At 45.7% G+C, this 25,405-nt stretch overlaps 2 protein-coding genes across 3 annotated transcripts in view; one reads left to right on the forward strand and one right to left on the reverse strand.

The window, feature by feature from the left end:
• Positions 1 to 254, forward strand: part of LOC135810154 (uncharacterized) — a 37,233-nt gene extending 36,979 nt beyond the window's left edge. Inside the window, exon 17 of the mRNA XM_065323620.1 lies at positions 1 to 254. This exon is cut by the window's left edge and continues 563 nt beyond it. The gene's annotated coding sequence lies outside the window, so the exon portion shown is untranslated.
• A 5,787-nt stretch (positions 255 to 6,041) lies between these two features.
• LOC135810155 (homeobox protein TGIF2LX-like) lies at positions 6,042 to 12,952 on the reverse strand. Of its 2 annotated transcripts, none has more exons than XM_065323621.1 (3): positions 12,105 to 12,952; positions 8,412 to 8,704; positions 6,042 to 6,901 (listed from the first exon to the last, which is right to left on the reverse strand). In XM_065323621.1, the coding sequence occupies exons 1-3, from the start codon at positions 12,806 to 12,808 to the stop codon at positions 6,768 to 6,770; spliced, it is 1,131 nt and encodes a 376-aa protein (XP_065179693.1). In that variant the 5' UTR covers positions 12,809 to 12,952; the 3' UTR covers positions 6,042 to 6,767. The 2 variants fall into 2 exon arrangements, with proteins under 2 accessions (XP_065179693.1, XP_065179694.1); XM_065323622.1 differs by lacking the exon at positions 12,105 to 12,952 and adding an exon at positions 8,933 to 9,158.
• Positions 12,953 to 25,405: the final 12,453 nt, after the last annotated feature.

Genomic DNA, 25,405 nt, shown 5'->3' on the forward strand with positions numbered 1-25,405 from the left:
TGAAGCCTCTTGCGTAGTCTGCGTGTAGCACTCTTCCCACCCTGGGTATGACCCGTCTTTTTCTGGCAATTTACAATTATGTATTTCTTTTGATAATCAATTTACTTACATTTTCCCCGTTTCGCTGGATATTAGACCAATTCATTTATGAGCAGGTACATGAAATATAACGGAGCTGTCTTCAAGAGAGGGCGGAAGATGTGGCCGACTTTCTTGACTTGAATAAGGAGATGAGTTATATGATGGATGGATTGTATGCTCATCTAGTGACACATGATCATATTCCTGGGTAGGGTAAAGTTAGTTGAGTCAGTACAGGGCAAGCACATACCAATGCAACAGCTATGATGATCTAGGGCAAGCATCTGAGAATACTGTACGTGTATACACACACACACACACACACACACACACACACACACACTACTACTACTATGTACAACTGCCACAAAATGGCCACGTCGCTCCCAGAAGCGGGAGACAACAGCGAGAAAAAAGAAACAAGGAGAATAATTGAGGTGAAAGGGGACCGTTCTACACATAGCTAGTGTTTCTGTCTTCGGTGGCGGGTGAGGTCCTGCGGGCGGGAGAATCGTTCGTTACATATGCTGCATTGAATGGGCAGATTAGTCCTCTGGTCCTTTCGCAGTCGTTTGCCTCGAGTACAATTATGGCGGTTAAAACCAGCCTGACTCTTCATGCAGCGATCACAGATCGAGCAATGGTGCTGGCAGCAGTCCAAATTCAGGCTGCATCTCGTTGAAACAGCTGGTATTTCGTCCGATGTCTGACGCTCCACACAACGATGAACTGCAAAACCGCCAGCGCTTTGAAACCAGCGGTCACAAACTCCACAGTGACGGGCCCCAGGCTGCTGGGCAACAGGTAAGGACCGTACAGCTGAGCACTTGTGACGGTGAATCCCACGAGCAGTGAATGATCGGTTGCAAACCTTGCAGGTGACTTTGTTGTTGTTACACTCCACGAGATCATCCGGAGTCTTTGCAATTGCCTCGCGCCATGCTGGGCGATCCTGAGCCAAAGTGAGCCAATTCACTATGCCACCGAAACGAAGATCACGTGCGACGAGGTCTTTCCATCGCAGTCGTGGCCCACAGGCTGGGCGTGGATCTGAGAAGAAGCTAAACAGTATCAGCTTCGGAAGCCGGTTATCTGGCATTCTGGCGACATGCCCAAGCCACTGCAGACGGCGGTGTCTGACGGTATCAGATGGCAGTGCCATATCACCCCAGCGTCTTCGCAGCTCCTGGTTGTCACACACACACACACACACGCGCACACACACACACACACACACACACACACACACACACGCACACACACACACACACACACACACACACGCACACACACACACACACACACACACACACACACACACACATACACACACACACACACACATACACACACACACACACACACACACACACACTTTCTGCACTGATACGGCTGACTTGAATCATTCGACTTCAAGAGCCTGAGTAAGTTCACAGCCCATCCTGATGTCTCTCTTTTTTTCTTTCTTTGTTGAATGTCTCTTTTTTTTTCAACCGTTTCTGTCACTTGTCACCCAGTTGTTGTATTTTCTGTGTGTCGGCCCATACTTGGTATTATTCTTGAGCCAATGGCACTCATGTTGGGTTGTGTCCTGCAGCTGTGGCTGTTGTCTGCCTCATTTTGTCATGGGTGTTCTAGTACGGTGTACACGTTTGCAAGTAACGTTCAGACTGCTCTGCTTGGCCCTACGTATGCAGTTACATCTGGAAGATTGGGTGCTTTGAGGTTAAGCTTCCATGCTCTTCACACCCTGTGTCTGTGTCTAAATGGCATACAGGCAATCCTTGAAAAATAACTGGTTGTTATGATTGTTTTCTGCCAGTTTGTTAGCAATGCTGTCAAGTCAGTCCTAATACCACTTTTCCGCAGCGAAATTCACAATATTCGCATGGAATCCTCTTCTTTGTGTGATTTTGCGTGGGTCGCATGTCGCTTTGTGACAGTGGCGGCCCGTGGAGCTTGTTACCATGGTTTCCTTGCTCATGCGGTGCCATCAACTGGGTATGACTAGTGTCGACTGTACATGTATTGGTTAATGAAGTGCACATCCCCGCATAGAAATGAAGAAAAATAACAACAACAAACAGGACATAGTGGACACTAAACGGAAGGGCATGTAGAGGCACGTTTGTTTGTTGTTTGCTTATTTGTTTGTTTGTTTGGGTTTATTTTGCTTTGCACAGTAAACAGGAAGCGCTGAGCCCGATGACATGTAGGTCAACATACATGTAGATGCATGTACTTGTAGAACTCAGATGGTGAGCAAAGGAACTACCTTCCCCCCTTTGCAATTATCACTATTATCCATGAACCTTCCAAGTTCTACTTTAACAGCATTCAGGAACGCCTTGCTTTACCAGTAGTCCACAATTTTAGTCCATATTTGCTTCGTTCTTCTTTTCCTTTTCTTTTTGACTTCTTACTCTTTTCCTTGTTAGCCATGGTTGGCTATAAAAACCCTGCAATCGCCACGCAAAGTGGTCATTGGCTACTCCAGTCATGTATTGCTTGGAATAAATACATATAAATAAATAAATAAAATAAGTTGGAAGGCCATTGGTTAGCGCTTTCGGGCAGTACTGTAAAACCGAAAAGTCTAACGACCAAAAAGTTTAACGTTTTTTGTAATTTTGACATGATTACGTGCAGAAAGTTTAACGATGGCTACCTGGCGATCCATCGGCATGTGCATCTTTACACAGACATCTAGCTATAACGGTTTTTTCAAATAACGAAAAAGAATTGGTCGTTTATTTAGAAAAGCGATCCTGTCAGCTTTTCTATTATTGTGTTCACATGGCAGGAAAAACGACATCGCTATGCTACGTAAGTTTCTACGTAAGGTGCTCGGTATTTCACTTAGGCTACGTAAGTCTCTACGTAAGGTGCTCGGTATTAGATCTACCAACGGGTGGTAGCCGCGTGCTGTGCACGTGCACGGCAGCCGGCAGACATTGTGTTGCAGTGAATTGAAGTCCGTGTTCGGATGTGCATGCGCGAGGAACTTCCTTCTTTGGAACTGCTTCTTGTATGAGCTGTTTCGGATATTTCGTCTCCTGGCCTGCCTTATTTCGTTTCGGTGCTGCTGAGACCTCCTTTCGCGGAATATTACTCAATGACAGGTGAGTTGACCAGTTCCCTTTGATTCATTTGCTTGTGTTGACTCTTTCATTTACGAAAAGTGTGCTGATTTTGGGCGGAATGCAATAAATAATGGAAAAGCTGACAGGATCTCCTTTCTAAATTTAGCTTTTCCGCTGCCGAGGCCTCCTTTTACGGAATACTCGATGACAGGTGATCTCTGAGTTGACCTGTTTCCTTCGATTCATTTGCTTATGCTCACCCTTTCATTTACGGAAACGTGTGCTGATTTTATTCGGATTTAGATCCATTTTTATCTCTTTGCCCTTGTCTACAGTGTGCGAAGAACGCGAGTTCACCTTCTTGACGGTAAGGCTCATGTTAGATGTGTTGTCGAAATACTCATATTCATTGTACACTGGTACGTTACAAGTAAGGCACTGGTCAGTGGCATACTATCGTTGGCAGTTCCCAATCTGGAGGGAAAGATTCAAGGACCCATTGACTGAGTTTGCAAAATAAATTCGCATACGGTATCAGGGAAAATCTCCATTGTGGAGAGGTTCAGTAAACTTGTTTGCTTCAAACGAAACAAGCCAATGGGTGCAGTTTCGTCTCGTGAAGATCTCGTACTTGTGTGATTGGATTTGTTTACTCGAGTCTGGGGCTGTTTGATTTACTATTTTGTGAGTACCGCCGAGATTGCACTGCTCCAAATAAAGTTTCGTGCCGCCAAAGCAAGAATTACGATCTGCAATCTGTTTGTAGTACCTGAAGGAATGTGCTGTACATGTATCGTACTTTCTCTATTGCTGTTTCAGTTGCCGTCATGTTGCTAAAGAAACGTTCAGTAGAGAGGTTCTGCAAAACGAAAATTCGAACGAAGTTTCGCGACAGTCCTTGCGAAAGTGTGTACAAATTTTTGCACGAACTTTGCGTTCTGCACATTTTCGTAGTTTGCGCGGGCCAAGTGCACGTACGCCATGACCCGATCTCACGGAATTTCCTACGACAGTTCATTTCGTGTTCCCTGCAAGTTTCGCGTCCAAAGTTCGTGCGAGGTTTCGCACTTCATGACGTAGAACGAAAGTTTGTACGCATTTTCGTTTTGCAGAACCTCTCTAGTGACTCATTTGTTTCATACGAGACTAGTCAATGAGTTGGTGTGGCTTAGAATCTTTCGCTGTAGAAGAAATCTATTCGTATGTCTATTGGAGAAATAATTGTATTCACTGGTTATATATATAAAATAGGTTAAGACAAACTCACAGAATAAATACCATCGGTCCCTTGGTGTTCATCCTAAAGAGGTTCGACTGGATATCATTCATACTCACCAAAATATGTGTAAGATTTTATTATTTATGGAGTGCCTTGTTTATCTCTCAGTACCTCCAAGCATAGCCTTGCCCCTTTTATCCTCAGGATCAGTGTAGTTGTTGGAACGAGGTGTCGGACTCAGCTTTGTTTACATTTTAATACATGTTTATTGTTCCTCCTTTGCTGTGTTGTTTTAGAAAATCGTGGACTAACAGTTTGAAGTCATTGAACTACTTCCAAAAGTTGTATCGACATCAACAGGATTACGATTTCAGTGCAATATGATGCAGGATGACCTTATCACGATAACCCATGATTATAAACCATTATAAACACAGAATCAACAAAAACATCTGCGACACGCACCTGGTTACATTTCTCAAATAAATCTGATCCAGGGTGGGGAAATCTGAAATATCTGAAAGGCAAGACAATGAAATTCTGCAACAGCAACATGCACAGAATGACCTCCGTATAAAAAAAAGTATCACCACGGTCCATCACTACTCACATGTTTCCCCGCAGAAGAACATGCTAGCCTAGTGCCATTTTCTGCAAGAAAAGACTTGCACCTCAATGCGTATAATACGGTATTGATATGATGTGAAGGCCATCATTTACATATTGATGTAGGGCATTCCATTGATTGGTGACAGAAAAAACAAAAGAAATTATAGCAATAAAAACTGCTTTATGGCAGTTTTCTAAAAAAAGTTATTGTGTTCTAGTCCATGGACCCCGTCTAAAAAGTAAGAAATTAACGAAATGTGATAGCCGAAAATTAAAATTTCACACAAAACCTCACAATAATCACACACAGAATGAAAAGCTACATGTAGAAGACCTTTTCCCCTCGTGATATCGATCCTCTTTCCTATGCATACATGACATGCATGTTGCCAATTGTTGGTGCAGTACAAGTTTAGTGTTGAAAGCAGCATTTCAACTGTTGTGATTATTGTGAGGTTTTGTGTGAAATTTTAATTTTCGGCTATCACATTTCGTTAATTTCTTACTTTTTAGACGGGGTCCATGGACTAGAACACAATAACTTTTTTTAGAAAACTGCCATAAAGCAGTTTTTATTGCTATAATAATAATAACGTTAGACTTTGTGACTCGTTAGACTTTCCGGTTTTACAGTACTCAAGACTTAGTTCACTTTCATGTCGTGGAATGTCTCAGTACTTCCGGATCTGGTCTAGTTGGTGTTAAGAGATGCATGTAGCTAGATATGTAGATGCTACACGAGCAGGACATGCATGTAGGTGATGTGAAGCGTTCCCGTATAAGCTTGTCTCGGGATAACGGTACAGCGCGCACCTTTGAGGGAGAAGGAGATTTTCAAATTGTATTCTGCAGTACAGCACTGAAGCTCCAGCTCCTCTGTTGGTCTGGTAAGTCTCTCTAATTCTCCCCTAACAGTTGCCATTACTAGCCAAGTTTTGCTTTGGGGCTTCGGTGTTTGGATGCAGTTTCCACGAATACGGTAGTATAACATAATACTTTGACTCCGCCCCACACAACAGTCTGTCCACTCGGTCAGTGCAACATTCTGGTCATTGCCATTGTTTGTCATGGTTAAAAATTACAATAATAATCCTCAATCAGTGTTTACTTGAAAAGCTGGAGTGAGACCAGGACGACTAACAAAAGTTGAATTGAATAAATCAGTGAAGATAATAAACTGAAAACAGAGGAGCGAGGGATCAAGGAGTGAATCAACTGGGCGTTCTTTACTGCAGATCACTGAATTCCATGCTATTGTTCTGCGCCACCACTATGGCAATGCCTTCTTTGGCAGTAGCATGTGGCACTGCACAGTACCAACTGTGAACAGAGGAAGAGTAAATCCATTGGCACTGCTAAAACAAAGTGTTTCACCATGGTTTAGAAGTTGACCGGGGTTTTGATAGGAACGTATGCTTGCATACATAATGTCGAATCGAACGATTCATGTAAATCCGTAGGTTCTCTTTCAATGAATAATTACGTCAAGCACTCAGTTGAAATTTGAAAAAAATGGTTGAAAGAAAGAATAATCGTCTCTACGTGTGCCAATATTATTACAAGTATTCATTCAATCCCTCGCAGCTGATGAATAATAATTTCGTTCTTTTTTTAGGCTGTAATAGTCATTGTTGTGCCTGCTGTGTGCTTTCCTACATGGGGCTATGGGACCGTTGAGTGGTATCAGAATAGGTAGTTCAGGTGCATAAGCAGAAAAATCTCTCAGTTTCGAATATGCTTTGATCAAGAGTACGTCACGTGACGTACACATGTGCTCAGTTCAGTGGCTGCATGGTGATAGGCTGTACAGGTGCTGATACCTGGTCCACGCATGTACTTGCACTGTGGTGTTCCAGAGGTGAGGACATTGGTGGCGTTAGGTAGTAGCTAGGTGAGGGCGTGCGAATGGCTGCAAGACAACCCGCACACAAGAAGAAGAAGAGACAGCAACTGAGTTAGAATACCAGTGTGTTTCTAGAGGTCATGGTTTGGTGTAAAGTGTGAGTGAGAAGACATTTCAGACAGGGAGAGAGGGGGAGGGGGGGGGGGGAGGAAGAGAGAGACTGCACTTTTTTCCTTTTTCGGCATATCAGTAATCTCCGGGTCAACAAAGTTCATGTTAACTTAACGCAGCCGAAGATTGCCTTTCCATACCACAGTAACACAACAATTCACTGATAACACGTACACAGAAAGAGAGAGTGTGTGTGCGTGTTTGGGTGGGTGGGTGGGGTAGGACATAGAGTTCTCTGGCCCCACCCTACCCCCCTCTCTCTCTCCCTGTCTCTCTCTCTCTCTCTCTCTCTCTCTCTCTCTCTCTCTCTCTCTCTCTCTCTCTCTCTCTCTCACGGTGACACACACATACACACACACACACACACACACACACACACGCACACACACACACACACACACACACACCCGCACACACACACACACACACACACACACACACACACACACACACACACATATACACACACTCTCTCTATCTCTCCCTCTCTCCACATTGAAGTTGATAGGTATACTAATCCATGTTGCTGCCCATCTAGGGATTCACGCCCGAAAAGATAATGATTGTACAAGTTGGATCTTACAAGTCAGACGTTACAAGTCAGACGTTACAAGTCAGACGTTACAAGTCAGACGTTACAAGTCGGACGTTACAAGTCGGACGTTAAAAGTCGGACGTTACAAGTCGGACGTTACAAGTCGGACGTTACAAGTCAGACGTTACAAGTCAGACGTTACAAGTGGGACGTTACAAGTGGGACGTTACAAGTCAGACGTTACAAGTCGGACGTTACAAGTCGGACGTTACAAGTCGGACGTTACAAGTCGGACGTTACAAGTCGGACGTTACAAGTCGGACGTTACAAGTCAGACGTTACAAGTCAGACGTTACAAGTCGGACGTTACAAGTCGGACGTTACAAGTCGGACGTTACAAGTCAGACGTTACAAGTCGGACGTTACAAGTCAGACGTTACAAGTCAGACGTTACAAGTCAGACGTTACAAGTCGGACGTTACAAGACGGACGTTACAAGTCGGACGTTACAAGTCGGACGTTACAAGTCAGACGTTACAAGTCAGACGTTACAAGTCGGACGTTACAAGTCGGACGTTACAAGTCGGACGTTACAAGTCGGAAGAGGCAATCTGACATGATACACTGTACACTATTCTGTACATGGACGGGGTGGGGAGAAGTGGGGGTTGAATTACGGGTTGTTTTCACCATTGCTTTAGAGTGCACGGTGCTGCTCTACTCTATACAAGTGAACATGTACCATGTACACGCACTTACCACACAATGCCTAGACAGGAGTCATAACAAACAAACAATGAACTGAAGAAACCAGTATGCACATGATTGTACACACACGCACTGTACAGTGAGCTGCAGTCTAGCACTTACTTGGAGACTTTGTGGAAACCTTGGTGTCCTTCAAGTTCAGATCGTTGTACTCTCCACCCGACCAGACATCCATGCCGACCTTCTTGATTCGCCGTCGAGTGTTTGCGAACCACATCGACACTTGGTCGGGCGTCCAGCCGACTTCCTTCGCCAGCTTGCACTTCTCAGCTCTCTTCGGGTATGGGTTGTTCCTGTGGTTGTACAACCATACGCGCAGGGGCCAGGATCGAACACGAAAACTGTCCAGAGGTGACAATCCTCCGCTTGTTTCACTGCTTGGGCTGACTTGAGATCTAGAAGGAGAATAAAATGGGAAAAAGCAGACTGCGAGTTAAGTACAATACATTGTAGTTATGCAAATACCGGACCAGGTAGACCTTCTAGGTTCTCTTGTTGTGTGTTGTAGCTTCGACGTTGAAACGCCAGCCAGCTATATCAGTGAACGCCAGCCAGCCAGATTGCAAGTTCAGTCCTCTGATTGCATGCCAACGAAAACGTGTGTGTGCGCGTGGAATACTTACACCTCACCGAACCTTTCTTTCTTTCCTACTTCCTGTGGCTCCTCCATTTCGTCTCTTTTATGGAAATCGCCTCATTGCTGGGTGGCTGTGACCTCATTAAATTGGTTTTTTCATTGGATCTTGTGCAGTCCGTTCCGCTCGTGAATTCAAACTAAACAACCAACCCAGCACTAATAATATCAGGTGATGTTGTTCCAACCCTGCTTGCACTTTGCAGTGTTACTTCTCAATTGCCGCACAATCGTTGTCTCTCGATTATCACACAATCGTTGTCTCTCGATTACCACACAATCGTTGTCTCTCGATTACCACACAATCGTTCCATCTTTGATCCTGGCTAGTACTAGTGACAAGTGACACATACTTCAGCGTGACGTAATACGTGACAACGTGTCTATGGGCAAAGGCACGGCTCTGTAAACCTAATTATTTTTCCGCACTGTCCAGAATGATAATACACCGCAGACACGCATCTTGCGCAGGACTTGTGTTAAGGGCATGATCAGAAACTAACAGGATACTAGTACACAGTTGGTGACATGTTGAAATGAAACTAGACAGTCTGCTCACTCAAGGTATTTAAAAAGAGTCACGCTTTCCATTGACACTAACATACTTCATGATCTACTAAACGTAGTCCGAAATTAGTGCTAATTGATTAGTGTCGAGTGCTTTAGGTTTCAGTGCCTGGAGCTATGATTACGATCCAGGACAGGACCAAGTGATGAGTGCAGTATACATGTGCATACGTATCGTATTTCTTCCACACACACAGGCAGGTATTGTTGCTGCCATAGTGCTTAGTGACAAATTCTCTCTCTCTCTCTGTACAGACGTTCACACCGTGTGAAAAGAATGAAACAAAATTAGTGTGTCTCTTCCATGCGTGTATCGGACATTTAGAACCCGTGCATGCATATGCAACGAAGCGCGACGAGTGTCTGTTACACCTTCTTCAATTGTAATGAGGCGAGCTCTGGAAGTAATGAACCAGTCGGTTATAAACACTTTACCCAGTCGTTGAATTGAGAAAGTGAACTCTGCCGCGCATGTGTTACTAAGTATAGTCTGGGGGGGGGGGGGGGGGGATCGATGGTAGTGCTTCACAGAATGGGCCTCCGATGCGGTGTACTCTACTGTGACTTAGTGTTAGCTGGAATATATGCTGCCAGAAGTGATCCACAGTCTGCACTCAACAACTTTTAAAACTCCTATCTGCCATGAGTTCCTTCTTCCCATTCCTCATGACCCCCACCCCTCTCACCTCTTTGCCTTTGCTCGGCTTTAGGAAACTCGGTCACTCCCTGTGATGAGCGTCCATTGGCTTTGGAAACATGCATTGGCAATGTCTCATGAGCCATCGTCTTAAATTAAAGACACCCTCTCTGTTCAGGTCCCATGCCGCGTGCCTTAGGCTCAGCGTGCATGTGCATTATACCTGGTGGGTTGTTTATGCCAATCAGTGGAGTGGACTGTGGAATGGCACCTGGTGCAAGAGACTTGTTTGTTCATGGATCACATCTCCCCATAGTATCCCTTCACCGTCCGGTCACGTTCCTGGTTAGACAGCTAGGTACATGCCGATATGGGCATGCTACGTAGGGATACACCCCGGCCTCATTGAATGATGGCTCCCATTGTGTGGGCATTGCCTCGTGAGCACCTCGCCGACTTGGCCGTGTGTATCATGTGTCACAGATCGGCTACTGACTTAGTTCTGAGTACCTAAGGCAAGTATCTAACACAAGTAGTACGAGCACGTGCCCAGACTGTTACTGTACTCGGTCGTTCCACACCATCCAAGAGTGTTGTGGCCCAGTGTGGGTAGCTTTAAGAGGACGTCTGCAGGCGCTAGGCATGCCATCAACATGGGCTGATCAAGAAAGCCCTAGCTGGTCTGGGTACAACTTGACCAGGTGCACTCCAGGCAGATGATGGTTATTCAGAGCACTTAGCAGTGTGTCAGATTGGCCCTGGGTGGATGGCATAACATCCTCTAGAAATGGCCCTGAGCAAGGTGCCTGCACGTTCTGGCCAGCACGACAGAAAAACTCCCTCACAAGGTCTGAGCTGAATTTTCGCACACCTTAAACCACTCACATCCATATCTATAGTGTCACCCAAAGCATTCGACAATGACAATGTCTATGCCTGTCGCAACATGTTTTGACTGGTGTACATACGAAACAAGCAGCTACACTCAAGAGCGTTTCACAGTCACGCAGAGCGTACGGTCATTGTCCATCCTTTGCATGTCGCAGGAATCATGAAGAACAAGAAGGCACAAGAGGCTGTGTTAGGACTGGCAGTGCCCTACCCCCTACCCCCTTCATCTGGTACTCTACCAGTGTGCCATGGGTGTTCCACACCATCACAGAGTGTCACTCCTACGACACCCATCCTAAATCATACTACAAGGATTGGAACATTTGCTGTCACTCCCACACCAATCTCCCAAGAATACTGGTAACATTTGCTGTCATGCTGGTCGAGTGAAATGTGACTGTGCACTCTATTCACTCGACTAAATATGGGGTGCCGTGAACCCGGATCCTCTTGTTTGAACCCATATCCAGGCCGTGTCAGAAATGCGGTTTGCACCCTCCGTAATGATCCGAATTGTGCGCAGTGAATCCGACCTTGTTTACTCTCTCGCCAATGTACCGATTCAGACTCAGAAGGGTACCTCTGACCACAACAATATGAAATGCAATCAGTAGAATCTACGAGCACCCAAACTCACCCAAGACCCGAGCAAGTACACCTCACCATGTACTATTTACTATTCTCTTCTAAAACAGGCTCTGTGTCTGTGATTTCACTCAATTATTTTCCGAGCATCTCCAGGTCCAGACGTGCTTGTTTTCCTTTGAATGTTAACTTCGAGTGAGGTTAGCACCTTCCCTTTCTTTTCTCTCTGACTGCCTTTCTTTTACGCGCGTTATCACTTGGTCCCGCTTGTTTGATGGCTTTGTATATCGCTGCTTTGTTCCACAGCCACTTCATTCCTGACGATGGTCAAAAAGACCGAAATGTTGACGAGACTACTGGATTGTGTGCGAAATGCAGTACTTATTTGAGTGTAGGCGAGTTGCTTCCAAATTATTTATTACTTCAAGTAATTAAAAGAATCAGTTTGTTTGGTCTGTAAGTATGAGGCCATGCGACTTACTCGTTGGCTGCCGCTGCCTTCCTGGCCGCTCCCACAGGCAGTTTATACGGTCTGGTTGCCTTCTTCTCCTTGGGGGCAAAGCTTGGTGTTTTGGGCGTCAGGTCCCCCGGAGTAGGTACGGGTGACAGGAGCGCGTTGGTCACTGGCCGCACATTGACAGTGTTTTGCGTCATTGTTGGCATGGCAAATGACGAGGTCTGCGGTGACAGTAGGGCCTCTGTACTGGCCAGGCCTGTGCTGTTGGCCGACAGTGGCTGATTGCTTGGGTCATACGTTGTGGAACCAGTCATTGCGGATAGAGGCAGACTTCTAGGAACAGGCACCGTTCGGTAGGGAAGGTTGGAGTACACCCCGATGGGGCCATGTTGCACCCCTTGAATAGGGCCATGAGGACCATGCAATGGCTTATACGGAGCATACCTATTGGCCTGGGCATGATTGATAACGCCCGCCGGTCGGGGCACAGTGCTCCATTGGTTGGTATTGAGCGGGGCGCTAACCGTCGGACTGTTATACGTCACCATTGGCGAATGTATAAAACTTGCTTCATTTTTGACAGGTGCCGACTGGGCTGCAGGAGGGAATGATTCAATACGACGCGCTAAATGCGACAAACCTCCCTCCGAGACGGAAAATGAGGCTACCTGCTCATCGCTGCCGGTAGCCGCTGCGGTCCAGCTCTGAAGATTTCCCGGATAAGGCATAACTTATAGCTTTAGACAAATCGGCATACCACTGACTTTCTCTGGACGGAAAATGCTGCAATACACTTGCGAGAATAATGTAGACAACTTCCGACCTGAGCCGGAAAATGTTGCAATGTTGCTTCTTGACAAGAAGGTGATCCAAGTCGTCGTCAGCCGAGCATTTATAGGTCTCACGTCTGTGACTCCCGTACTAGTAATAGTATGCATTATGAATCGCCGGATCAGTTCACAGTTTGCACTCTGGATTATAGAATGCAGTAACGTTGAGTGTCAGTTATTGCTTAGCTAGCTGTCAACAATGGAGCGCCAGCTACCTGCTAAACACTGGCGTGGACACGCCATGCGGTGGGACACGCGAGTTGGACACGGCAGGGAGACGTGACGGCAGCATAGCAGTGCTGTGCAGCTAACACAAGCCAGGCCTCCTTACAACCTTAGTGTGCATTTGGAGAGAGTATCAAGGGTACTCAGACGATTTTCCGCATTCTCTAGCTTCATGCAAGTACTGCGTCAAGTAGGGAGGGGCGTTGAACGAACAACATGCTCGTGGAAACAAAACGTGCGCCCCTCTGTCTCTGATCAACGACTCACTTCAGAGCTGCTTGGAACCTACCACTAGGCCAGTGCCAGGCGCGTATGCAAAGCTGCACATAAGGTCTGGCTAGCTAGCTAGGGTTCAGGGAGCTCTGCACAATCGGATACGTACGTGTGTGTATGTACAATATCAACTAGAACATGTTTAGCGATCCCTGGCCTCCTGTCCACATTATGGAGGCCGCTTACACAGGGAGGCGTAAGTTACAGTAGGTAACGTTAGTTACTGTAGAGGCAGAACATTTCGTCGGTCAAAAGTTTCGTCCGACTCCTAAGAAAGGGAGTTCGTCCGGTTGAAAATTTCGTCCATGGATCATAATAGCGTATAGAAAAGCTGGACAAATCGACATTAGTCCGGCACTTAATTTAGTCCAAAAGTTCCTTGGACGAAAAATACGAAATTAAATTCCAGACGAATATTTCTGCTTATACACATGTTTTACGACTCCCTGACATGTGGACAGGTCGACAGAAAGGAACCTCATTTATTTGTAGCCTCCAAGTACAAGTAGTAGTACATTTTCTCCGCAACTTGAGATAGTTTTCTACGAGACGCATGGCATAGAGGCTTTGAATCTACTGCAATATCAAGACTGCGAAGATGCTTGTTTTTTCTTCTTTTCTCTCTTTTACCGGGACTCCCATCAATTTACATTTTTCTTTCTCTTTTCACTTCTGATTTCTTATTTCAACTCAAGTCATTTTACATCTTTCCTGTTAATGAGTCTTTAAAATCGAGAGCAAATACGCTCTTTGGGAGGTTAATTTATTACTCTTGGTTTTGTGTAATGTTGTGGTAGTATATTTATACTCGCTGAAGCACAAGATGCTGTCTCCACATACATATCTTGCTCTGCTCGCTTTTGTTCGTTGTACATGTACCTTGAATGCATTCCTTGTTGAGACCAGGGACTCCTGCACATTCCACGTACATTTTATGCGAAGGGCTCCCTGCACCGTCGAGAGGATTTCTTGTTCATCAAGCTCACGGCAGGGAGCCCTACTGTGCAAGTACCTGGTATGCACAGATGAGAAGCTGTTTCTGCTGCTATCGAGTAATATCTACCCGACGCGCATGCATAGGGCCAAAGAAAAATGGTGCATCTGCTCGGACATCTGTTTAGGTACAGCGATCTCCCTGGCATGGTAACCGCACGCAATAATCGAATTTCCTCCTAACACCTAATGTTGCCGCGCACCAGTGGACCGACATACAATGACATTATGACTGTAGTAATTGGTGAACAACCTTTTCGGAGACAACAGGTTTAATACAGCAACAAGGAGGACGAATGGTGCCATAGGGAATGCTCACGGCACGTGCAATTCGTTCTCCAAGTGGGAATTTATACTTTTGTTTTAATCGAAAGACTCAATAGCGCAAAATTGGGAGGCGAAAATGTAAAGGAGGTGATTGCAATAATACTCTAATTGCGCAACATTTTGCCACATGCGCAGGACACCCATAATGATCACTGGGATATCATAGTTGCACGATCTTGGGCTTGTGGAATCTTAGTAGTCTACATGTACTCGTAGAATATGCCAAAACTCATACTGAAGTAATAATGTAACGAGAAAAGTACCTATAAGCTACTAATTATGACTGACTTCTCTTTACATAATTACTATTGCCAGTATTGGCTCAACATCCGAGTTTTGAAATAGTCTTTAGCACGGGAATCTGTCATATCCTAATCTGTTCTTATAAATTTTATCATCTTTGACAGTCTGTATGAACTTGAGTCGATAAACCAGCTGCGTACTATACAAAGTATAGTATGTGGTGTTGAAGACATTCTGTCCCGGTATCAAGGGAGTAATGGAGTATGGCACTGGAGTCATTGTACTAGTGCTAGTATAGTTATAGGAAACAGTGGCTGGACAGGACGACGATGGCGATGGGGCTACCAAATCGCATACTAGTAGTAGGATTCAGGGTTAGTTGCGGATGATAGTCCTGGTCTCCAGTACACCACTACTGCAGTACTACTGGTATATTTCACATCTGGCACGCTACCATCTGCAATTAGCTTTATAGGACAAGCACTGAGTCAAGTGGTCAGTGTCAGCATCTTACCTCTTGCAGTGTGAACTAACGAGCGACAGGAGGGTGAGAACTGAGACGCATCCATCGAGTTGAGAAGACTGAAGTCAAGAGTCTGATAGAACTTCAAAGTGGAATCGACTGATGCCATACATGTCATGTAGCAATATTGTACAATGTACATTGTAGATGCTGTGCGTGCGACACTTTAACCGGTGCGATGCTAGAACAATCCGCTAACTCGTCCATTGCACCTCGATTTAGGTATGGTGCAATGTACATTGTGTTAGCAAGAGGAAACCAATTTAATTTTAAAATACTTCAACAAAGTTCACGTAAGTCGTAACTACTGTTATACCACGACACGTTTTATTTTCTTAAGTCATCGCATACCTGTACATGTACATTTACGTTCCGCGTCTGTCCTATCCATCGTGAATTTAACCGCGAAAATCAGGTGTCCACTCCAAATCAATGGCAGTCAGCACATTGAACTAGCAAGAGGATTGCAGACGTTTGGTGCTAGTCTGTTTCTCGCTGAGGGAGGCGAGATCCTGAAATGACTATGTGCCGCACTTTCTCAGTAGAGCTGCCAGTGTCCAATAAGGCCAGAAAGTGAGTGATATTTCCATGTCCACCAGTAAACATGAACACACACTACAAACACGTGCGCAACAAGTCACAGTGAGTCTGAACTTCATAGGCTGTGTGTTCTACACGATCAACCATCGCGCGACTCAATTGTGACATGGACGTGGTGTACATGTACACTACATGTATCAGATCTCTAAATGAAGCAAACAGAACGTACGCTATGCCTATGGTGGAAATGGTGGAGTGAAGTGCAATTGCATATTTGCACGCCTTCATTGGCACCTCAAAGGGTAAAAAAAGGAGTACACGAGTATGACTGTATTGGTATACCAGATCAGTAGAGTGTACTTGTATGCACGTGCGCGGGCTTGTTTGTGTGTCCAGTATTTGTGACTGGATGGTACGAGATTACAGACTTATCAATTATAATGTACATTTTTCTATTATCGACGAGGCTATGTTACATTTTTATGCATTTTCGTTACTTGTTACGCCTGTGATGTCATCCTTTGTGATTGCCCGTACAAGAGGCTTCTGAGAGAGGGTGGTACCAGGCAAAGCCAAGTGAAAGTCACAGTCAATCTCCTCTGCACACAGGCGTATTGAATCTACTATTGATCATCATTGCGCTGACGTACATTGTAGCTGGAGGGCGATGACGGAGAAAGTTCACCTACATGACCATTGTATGTTGTACCTGGCAGATCCAAAACTGGAGCGACCAGTTCCCGTCACTACTCCGTTGCGTGGACACTGGTGCTTGGTACGTCTCCAATGTTACCAGGAAGTATGGATTTCAACCTCTTGAAAAGAAGAAAAGAAGTTCTCCGGAGCTAGCGTTGAATGTATACAGACGCAACACATATGGACAGGGCTGTGGAGACGACTCAGACGGGCAATGTGTTGTGTTTTGTTGGGATCAGTGTCTTCTCAGCGCAATAGCTGCATGGACTATTTGAGAATACACACGACTGCAAGCACTCACGAACCTTGTGCACTTTCGCGACATCCCAGGCCAAGACGCCTTTTTCGTGTGTGGAGTGTGCTGGAGCGTGCTCATGTGTATGCGTGTGTGTGTGTGCTATGTCATCGTAATGATCTTGGCTAATGTTATTATCCAGCGCAAGCAGAACGATAGGAGATGTGATTAGCGTGACGCGTTCTCTTGACTGGTGGCCATTATCGATGCGCCCCTAGGACAAAACCAAGATGTGACAACCTCCCATTAGCATCAAGTAGTTGTATTCTTTTACTTGATATGTGCGCGGAGTAGCGCGTACGTGACCTTGCAGTCCTGGCTAATGATCCTCTTCATCGGATCGCTGCTGTCACTGAACAGATGCTACGAGTCACACTCAACGACGTAAGTGCACCCTTTCCTAGCAAACCTTCGCTTTCCTGATGGTGTGCTGTTGCAATGCGTCGAGATCGGTCCGAGTTGGTGGTACGGTGCCTGGGGCTGGTGGTTGGATCATGGAGATGAATATTAGTACACGCTTTTTTTGTCAAACTAATAAAATAATAATAATAAACTAAATAATTTTTAAATCACGATCAACTGGGTATTCCTTACTGGGAACGAGGGAGAACGTGGATGCGGCTAACGAAGTTTGCCCCGTTGTCGATCACTGGTTGTATTACCATCTCACCATCGCCGTTTGCTACTGCATCTACTTTTAAAAACAAGTACCATGGTGCTACATGTACTAGTAGTATCTCTGTCATGGTGGTGGCCTGGCACAAGCGAAACTTCCTAAAATGGTTGTGTTTCTCAACACGCATGGCCGGTTTGTAACGTGGACGTGCGAACTTTCCTTTTAGTTTTACATTGCGGTAAAGAAAAACACAGTTCACCGTCAACAACAGACAGGCCTTTACAAATTGCTTGAAAATGAAAGAACATGTACCGGTACTCGTGTTTCTCTCCACGTGCATGATAACCCATCATTGCTGTATTGCATGCAGATGTGCATCATAGTGCCAGCGTTGAAATCGATGCACAAGCGCAGCTCTTTGCCTATTCCGTATTTGGAAAGGCGGATCTACTTCTTGAAGTTATTTTTTCTGGTATACGTGCCAAGTGTTCTACGCCATTGGTACATGGTACAGCGTGTTAGTATGATAGTATTCGTGAAGTTTTTCAGAATGCTTCTGATTGTTTGCCCCTTCTAGATGTGGCCAAAGGCTGCGCCATTTTTCAGCAGAGGCAGTTTGGTTGAGGTGAGGTTCCAGCCCTTCGACGCTTTGCGGAAGATGAATCCTACCGTTAGCCTCTCCGACAACCGCAATGACGTAAATGCTTTCGCATGTCTACAGTCGCGGGATATATAGCACATGTCGAGTACCAAAAGCACACGGTCTCGCCTTTTGTCTGAAAACTGACAGGACAGCAAGGGAGTGTGCGCATTCATCATTGATTGAGTGTGCGGAACGGCGGAGGGCCTCCGAGGTGATTCATGCACCTTGCCAAACATGGATACCTCGAGGGATTTGCTCCGAACCCTCAGCGTTGGAAGAGCAGTGAGCCCAGGGGGATGAAGAGCAGTGAGCCCAGAGGGATGAAGGTTTGAAGGACACTGGACATCCATCACTTTACGTTGCCTGCGCTAGACGTACGATGAGTGCACACGAGAAGTTGGCCAAGCATCCTGAGTCAGCGCACTGGATCTAGCATCAATATGTTCCACCCAAGTAGTGAATGTGATAGTGTATAGGGAAGAAGAGATCCTGGGGTCTGCGGTCTTATCAGTGTGCAACAATATACGTGAATGTGCCATTCTCACCGCCTCTCAATATTAATACCCCTGGTCTTACAGTGGCGGGATAAAAGCGTGTGCAAACACACACTCCATCCAGTGCACGCGTATTTCAGGTAGCTCGTTAGACGAGCTGCACTCCGGGGCAATTCAAAATATAGCATGGTGCTGTATTTATGGTCGATGGTCGTCTATTCTTGCATCTGTGGCGATCAGTAGCTCTGCGAATAGATCACTTGTAAACTGGTATAATAGCTGTTGTTCAAGTGAGTTGCTGCGACTCGTTACACATAACACACCTTCTAGCTGGACACCACCATGAACGATGGTGCTTACGATTGAGCAGTTTTCGACTACAGCGAACAGCCTGGGGTTAATGGCAACTTCATCAATAAGCTGTGTTGTAGGAAACGTTCTAAATGACGTCGCGACGTCCTGGCAATCTCCCTCGTCCTCTTTGCTATCCTTGGCGTCAAGCTGGGTTTGAAATGCTGAAAACCATCAGTCAATGTGTCAACTACACATAATGTAACCCTGTACATTGCCTTGACATGGGTGTCAGTTGCAGTAGTCACGCGGTCTGCCACATACTGATACATACTGTACTACTGGCACATCCTTACGGGACAACCCGCTATGCATGGCCACGGATCAGCCACGCCCTACATGCACACACACTGCATGTACATGTACGTCTGCAAGGAGCATGCTGGAAGTGGTCTAGCTCGTCACACTCACTCACATTCTGCGCGACATCTCCCATTTTTCAAGAACTGAATTATTTCAGAAGACATTTTACTGGCATCTGCACATTACAATCACGTTGAGTTCGTGCGAATCAAGTGTTGACGCGGCCGTTCAAACGAAAGAACTAGGTTACGACAGAACTGAGTGACATCTAAGCCAATCACAGCAGTCACCATTCACGTTCTGCGACTTTTACTTAAGAACGCTCAGAATCGAGTCCAGTCAATTGGTTCAGAAGTTGGAGTGGCTTGACAAAGTCTGAAGGTCGCCAAGTGTTTTGACTGTCGCGACTAAGATGAGAAAACCCTCACAATATGTCAGAATGATCTACACATCACCCGACTACCTGCTTCGTAAGTGAAAGATACCCACAGACTCGTTCAATCGGTTTGTAGATGTACTCCAGTATTGCGTATAGATCAGATGGCTGGAGGAAAATCTTATAATACTTATGGGTTGTGTGTGTCAAAACAATGTCGGCCATCTTCTCGACTCAACAGCCGTATGACACGTTTCTCTAGTCGACTGTTTCTCCTGTATCCTGGTTGTCAATCAGTCTCCTATTGTGCAGTGGTCTGGCACATGGTGAGACCCACGACACTGAACCTGAGTCCTGAGTGAGTGCACTGGTGATGGTGATGTACTGTAAAAACATCACACTTGTAATGAGTGATGCGACAGCTTCACAGAATACTCCATGATCCATACTACACACACACGCATACACACTGCAGTACATACAGTCATGTACATGTACATGTACACACAAGTGTCCAGTGCCTCACGCACGCACGCACACCCACCCACCCACAAACACACGCACACGTCTCGCATGCGCACGCCAATAGCCGACCTGGGAGTATTGCCAGACACGGGAGGGTAAGCGCAGTCAAGACGAGAACCAACTAAACGTCACTGCGAACAAAGAATGTTGCCTATGACAAGATGATGACGACAACCATCTGGATTGCTTACCTCATCCTCTCTGACGATATTTCATAACTCAATTCCATAATATGTAAACTGAAAAGGACCTATAAGTTACTAGTTATGACTAACAGTCCACCAAGGTAACGAGATAATATACAGTCAGATAGTGCGACAACAAGGCACAACACTGACAAGGATATTGAGACATTCGACGACCTGACACCTAGCTCTAACACATCTACCGGAAGTACAAACCAACAACCTTCCAACTAACTTACTTGGAATGCTCAGGTGCGAAAAGTTCCAATGAGATCTTTGAGTTTCCATAATATTGCCGTATTGGCTCAACATCCGAGTTTTTATCAATTATATAACTGAAAAGTATTTAGGCTAGGGGTAAGACTGCTTTGATGGCATAGACTACCAGAAGATTTAGATGAGGATTGGGTACATCCTCCGATGAGAATTGTCAGTGAAGAGAGAAAACTAACATCTCAACGTCGATTTTAGAAAGATAAATGCTGTGATATTGAAATAATGTTGCTGATGGGACAGTGACGCGACTGCATTGCAAGGAGAGATCGACAGAGAGAGAGAGAGATGTTGATCTCACAATGGGCGAAAATGTGATCCCTTGCTAGCCACGACCAGAGGGTGGGTAATTCGAAGTTTTACCTCCCCGAAAAATGTAAACATGCACTCTTATCGACATTCGAATGTTAATTAATACTGACCACCTACAGGTCTAGACGGTCTATTATTTTGATACTCGACACCTGTATCCCTGGCAAGCACACTATTATCCCTGGCAAGCACACTATTATCCCTGGCAAGCACACCTTTCCTTTCTTTACGTGAAGTATGGTATCACGGAGTGGTTATGCCTTTAACGTTGTTTGCATGGATAATCCGTTTCCTGGTCGAACAACCGCCGTTGAAGAGAGCAACACTAATATGGTCAGTGTCCACTTGCAGCATGTGGCTGCTGTTGCGACTTTCTACTTGAGTTTGTCAAGCCTATTTGCACGCATCACTGTTGGAGTGACTACTTACATGTACATGTAACGTTAGTGACTGTATCCTGTTGGACGCCATTGTGGAGGACAAAGACATGTCTTCGATCATCCCAAGGAGTTGACCGATATTGAATTATTCAGCGTTTGCTTCACACTAAACAAATACTAGAATCACAGTGTTGACAAGGGGTTTCTTTCAGTCTCTGGGCAGGGTGGAAAAGAACAGTTTGCGCTTACGCCCTGGGGAGTGTTCTGCTTGCCAAGAGGGTAATGGCGGTGTTGTACAAAGAGGCTACACCCATTGAGTACCAGCTGGCAATAATGTGACTCAAGAGTGATTATCTCAGGCGGAATCTGCAGGTGTTTAATGTATGTCCACAGCGCACGATCGCACTCTGTGATCCAACCACATAGAGGGGTTGGCATTGCATTGCTCTGAGTGGAGGGATGCCTGTTGCTCCTTTCCATTGAGCTATACGAAGGTGTGATACTGATTGTATAAAGATCACAATTCTATACTAACGCTGCTTGTGCATTGTGTGCTGTTGAGTGTATTCGCCAAAGCTTAACGTTTTCCTGTGTCACCAACAAACCTTGTCTGCACTAGAAGAGAGACACCGTTTTTTGCACTACACTTACTAGTACTGTGAACCCACCATCCGCAGCATGCAGTGTAGCACCACAAGATAAAACCAACAGCACCTCCACATTTCTCCTTGCATATACATGTATACTTTGCGCGAACAACAGCATATTTATGTTGCCAGGGAATTGTATTGCATAGCATTACACTCGCTCATTAGCCTTGTGCCTTTATTGGTCTGTGTGACATACATACATGATTGTATTGTTCTGTGTGACATACATACATGGCATGTACATTGTACATCCTCAAGTACTTCAGTATGTTCAGACAGCCAATAGGCTGGAGATCCTCAGTTTTGTCTTTGCTGATACCAGGGTGCAGTTTCCTTTGCACGCGTTTCGGGTTGACTACGAGCGCAGCGTCATGCGAAGTAGTGAGGTGTACGAGTCGTATGAAGTCCAGAGTTGTATCATGGAATTGGTACTTTGAACTATTTTCAAGTCTTTCCACCACATGTTGTATGTAATATCCCCAAACACCACCCCATACTAGTATGGAGACATTCACCACTGTATTCCATCATGATTCTTTATATAATAATTATAGAATGTTATGAAGCCAGGAACGCGCAGGCAACGTCGGCAAACCGCTGGTCACCCTTACCAATTTGCTATGACTCTCCCCTCCACTTTTCCTAATTTCCTTCAGCTTAGAGTCTACGTCTTTGACACCTGGAACACTCTCCCGGCTTCCCTATTCACCAAACCGCCACCCATCAAGTGCCTCCAAGCGTTCAAGGCAAGTGTGCAACACTATCTTCGCCGTAGTCATTGGCTTCGGGCCACTGCCTCCCTCTAGGAACAAATATCAGGATGCAGGATCCCCTTCTAGCATTTATAATGCCCCTGCCTTCCACCCCTTATCATCCACACATCTTTAGGGCTCCCATCCTATTCTCCACCCATCCTCATCTTTTACAACAGTCCCCTCTTCATTCTGTTTTCTCTCCTTTGACAATAATCTCCTCTCCATTCTGGTTTCGCTCCTTACCCTATTAACTCTCATAGTGCGCAAGCTCGCGGTAACGCCGACACCACAGGTCGGAGTTGTCAGCTTGCCTCACCAGCACGGGTTCCTTCTTGGAGCCCTTACTCTTCCCATTGTTGTTTTGTCCTGCTACTTCTCCCCCTCTTCGTTACGAGTAGGTTGTGTCTTCAGGAAAAGAACCCACGGGCGCCAGCTTACTTCATGGATTTCGTGTTGGCGTTACTGTTTTGGTTACAAAGCGAATGGTTCAATAGTTCTCATGTCAAGTATCTGTATAGATGACTGTGACAAGAAAGTGCTGCTGGCTTTCCGTTGACAGAGATACTACCATGTTTGGATCTCTGTTGGTTCGTTCGAAAGAGACACCATGCCACGCGAAATATCGTACTGACGATCTTCTGAAGCATACAATCCAATCCGGTTCTCCGAGCTGTTCCAGATAAGCGTGGACACCACCTATCCGGGGTTCTTGTATTTCTTGTTCCTTCGTTCATGTTGCATCTGAGTCTTGATCCTTGGGGGTGGTGGTGTTCCTACTGATGCGGAAAACTCCGCCTCTAGCCGTGTCTCACTCTAACCATGTTTTGTTTTGTTCATGCACAAGTAGCTCTTCACGCAGAACGACACTACCAGCCACAAGTTCTCTTCATCTCGAACCCAACCATTCATGCCAAACACGCAGTAGCCTTATCGGTCTTGTGCCTTGGTATCGCACTATCTGACTGCATGCTTTCTCGTTAAATTGGTGAACCGTTAGTCATGATTCGTACCATGTTGTCCTTCCCCTTATCAATGCAAAATAGTCCAAGAGAAATCAGCAAGTGCAATGGGTCACACTGGCTATATGGTACTCTCCCATGTTTGGTCTCTGTCATTATTTCCCTGGGAACTGCGTAGTGGAGGGTTTGCCATGTTATTCTGCCAGGATCCAAGCTGATAGGGTGATGAATTTTCGCTAGGTCGCAAGAATAATAATGCAGTTTTTGTAAAGAGAGAAGAGGGTGGAGTGTAGATCACACACATGTATCTAGACTGAGAACGGAAACCGATGTGTTGGCCCCATACCGACTTCCTGCTGCATGAGGTTATCTATGGGTGGTCAAGTCGGTCTATAACTGGTAGCACCAGACAGCACACTAGTCAACAGGCAAGCATCAGTCACCTCATCCAGTGGCGAAGCCGAGCCACGAAGCCTGAAGATCGACGAGTGGTGTACCCGGAAAATCGCAACAGCCTCTTCACAAACATTTTGAGAAGATTGTCAAAGTAAACCCGGCTAACGAGATTGGTCTTGGCTGGACCCAAGTGGTTCCATGATCCAGGGCACGATTTTATCGATCCATTACGCCACGGCAAGATATTGAGATACCACCAGACCGGCACGGATATCACTCCTTTCTCTGTGACTCTGTCCACAAGCAGTAGAACCCAAAGACATATAGCTGGCAATCGTAGCATCAACCCCGGTATCACCACATGTCTCGTGGCGGTGGGCAAGAACAGACCGTCACTGGCCTCGGTACCAGGAAGGAGACATTGCAGACATGGTTTTGTCTCTTCTCACCCAAGGCTTTGTTGCTGTTTTCGTTCTCCCGCCAATAGCTGTCGGTCTCGACGGAACATCACCCCACAACACAATTATCGTTCGCCGGTACTGTGCTACAGCATAGCAGCTAAGCTACACAGCAGTACTGCATTCACATTTCCATGCAGTTAACTCTTCCCCAGACATCTTTCGCGCCTTCAAAGTCAGGCTGAATTCATATCGTTTTCGCAGTACTATTGTATGTCTGTTAAGTTAACCAAATGGGCAGAACTCCTGAATGAAAAGGTGATGATTGCAATAACGAAGGTAAGAATGAATAGTTATCTAGGGAGCGCGAAATGATCTTTGGATGCTGGGGTAACCGTAAAATGCAACCATCAGATGGGGAAAACCAGGAATCGATGAAACAAACTACAACGAGCGAAGTAAGTAGCGAATTTTGCAGCAAGGTTGGCACTAGGTACATTGGAATCGTGTCCTAAATGGCAGAATATCGTGTCGGCAACAGTAGTGGGGTTTTGGCTGTGTAGGGAGTATGTGAGACCATTAGGTGTTCTTTACTGGCGGATTTGAAGAACGGCAGGATGTCGCTGAGGAGTGTATCTCACAATAGGACATTATGAAGGGCAAAGCCGTTACCATGCTTGGTGTGAACTGAAAGAAGGGGCATGCCTATGGTGGATCGAAGCCCGGTTGGACCTTCTGACGAAGGGACAACATTGTAAGATGCT

Source organism: Sycon ciliatum, chromosome 2 (genome assembly GCF_964019385.1).
Source record: "Sycon ciliatum chromosome 2, ocSycCili1.1, whole genome shotgun sequence".
NCBI classification, from domain to species: Eukaryota; Metazoa; Porifera; class Calcarea; order Leucosolenida; family Sycettidae; genus Sycon; species Sycon ciliatum.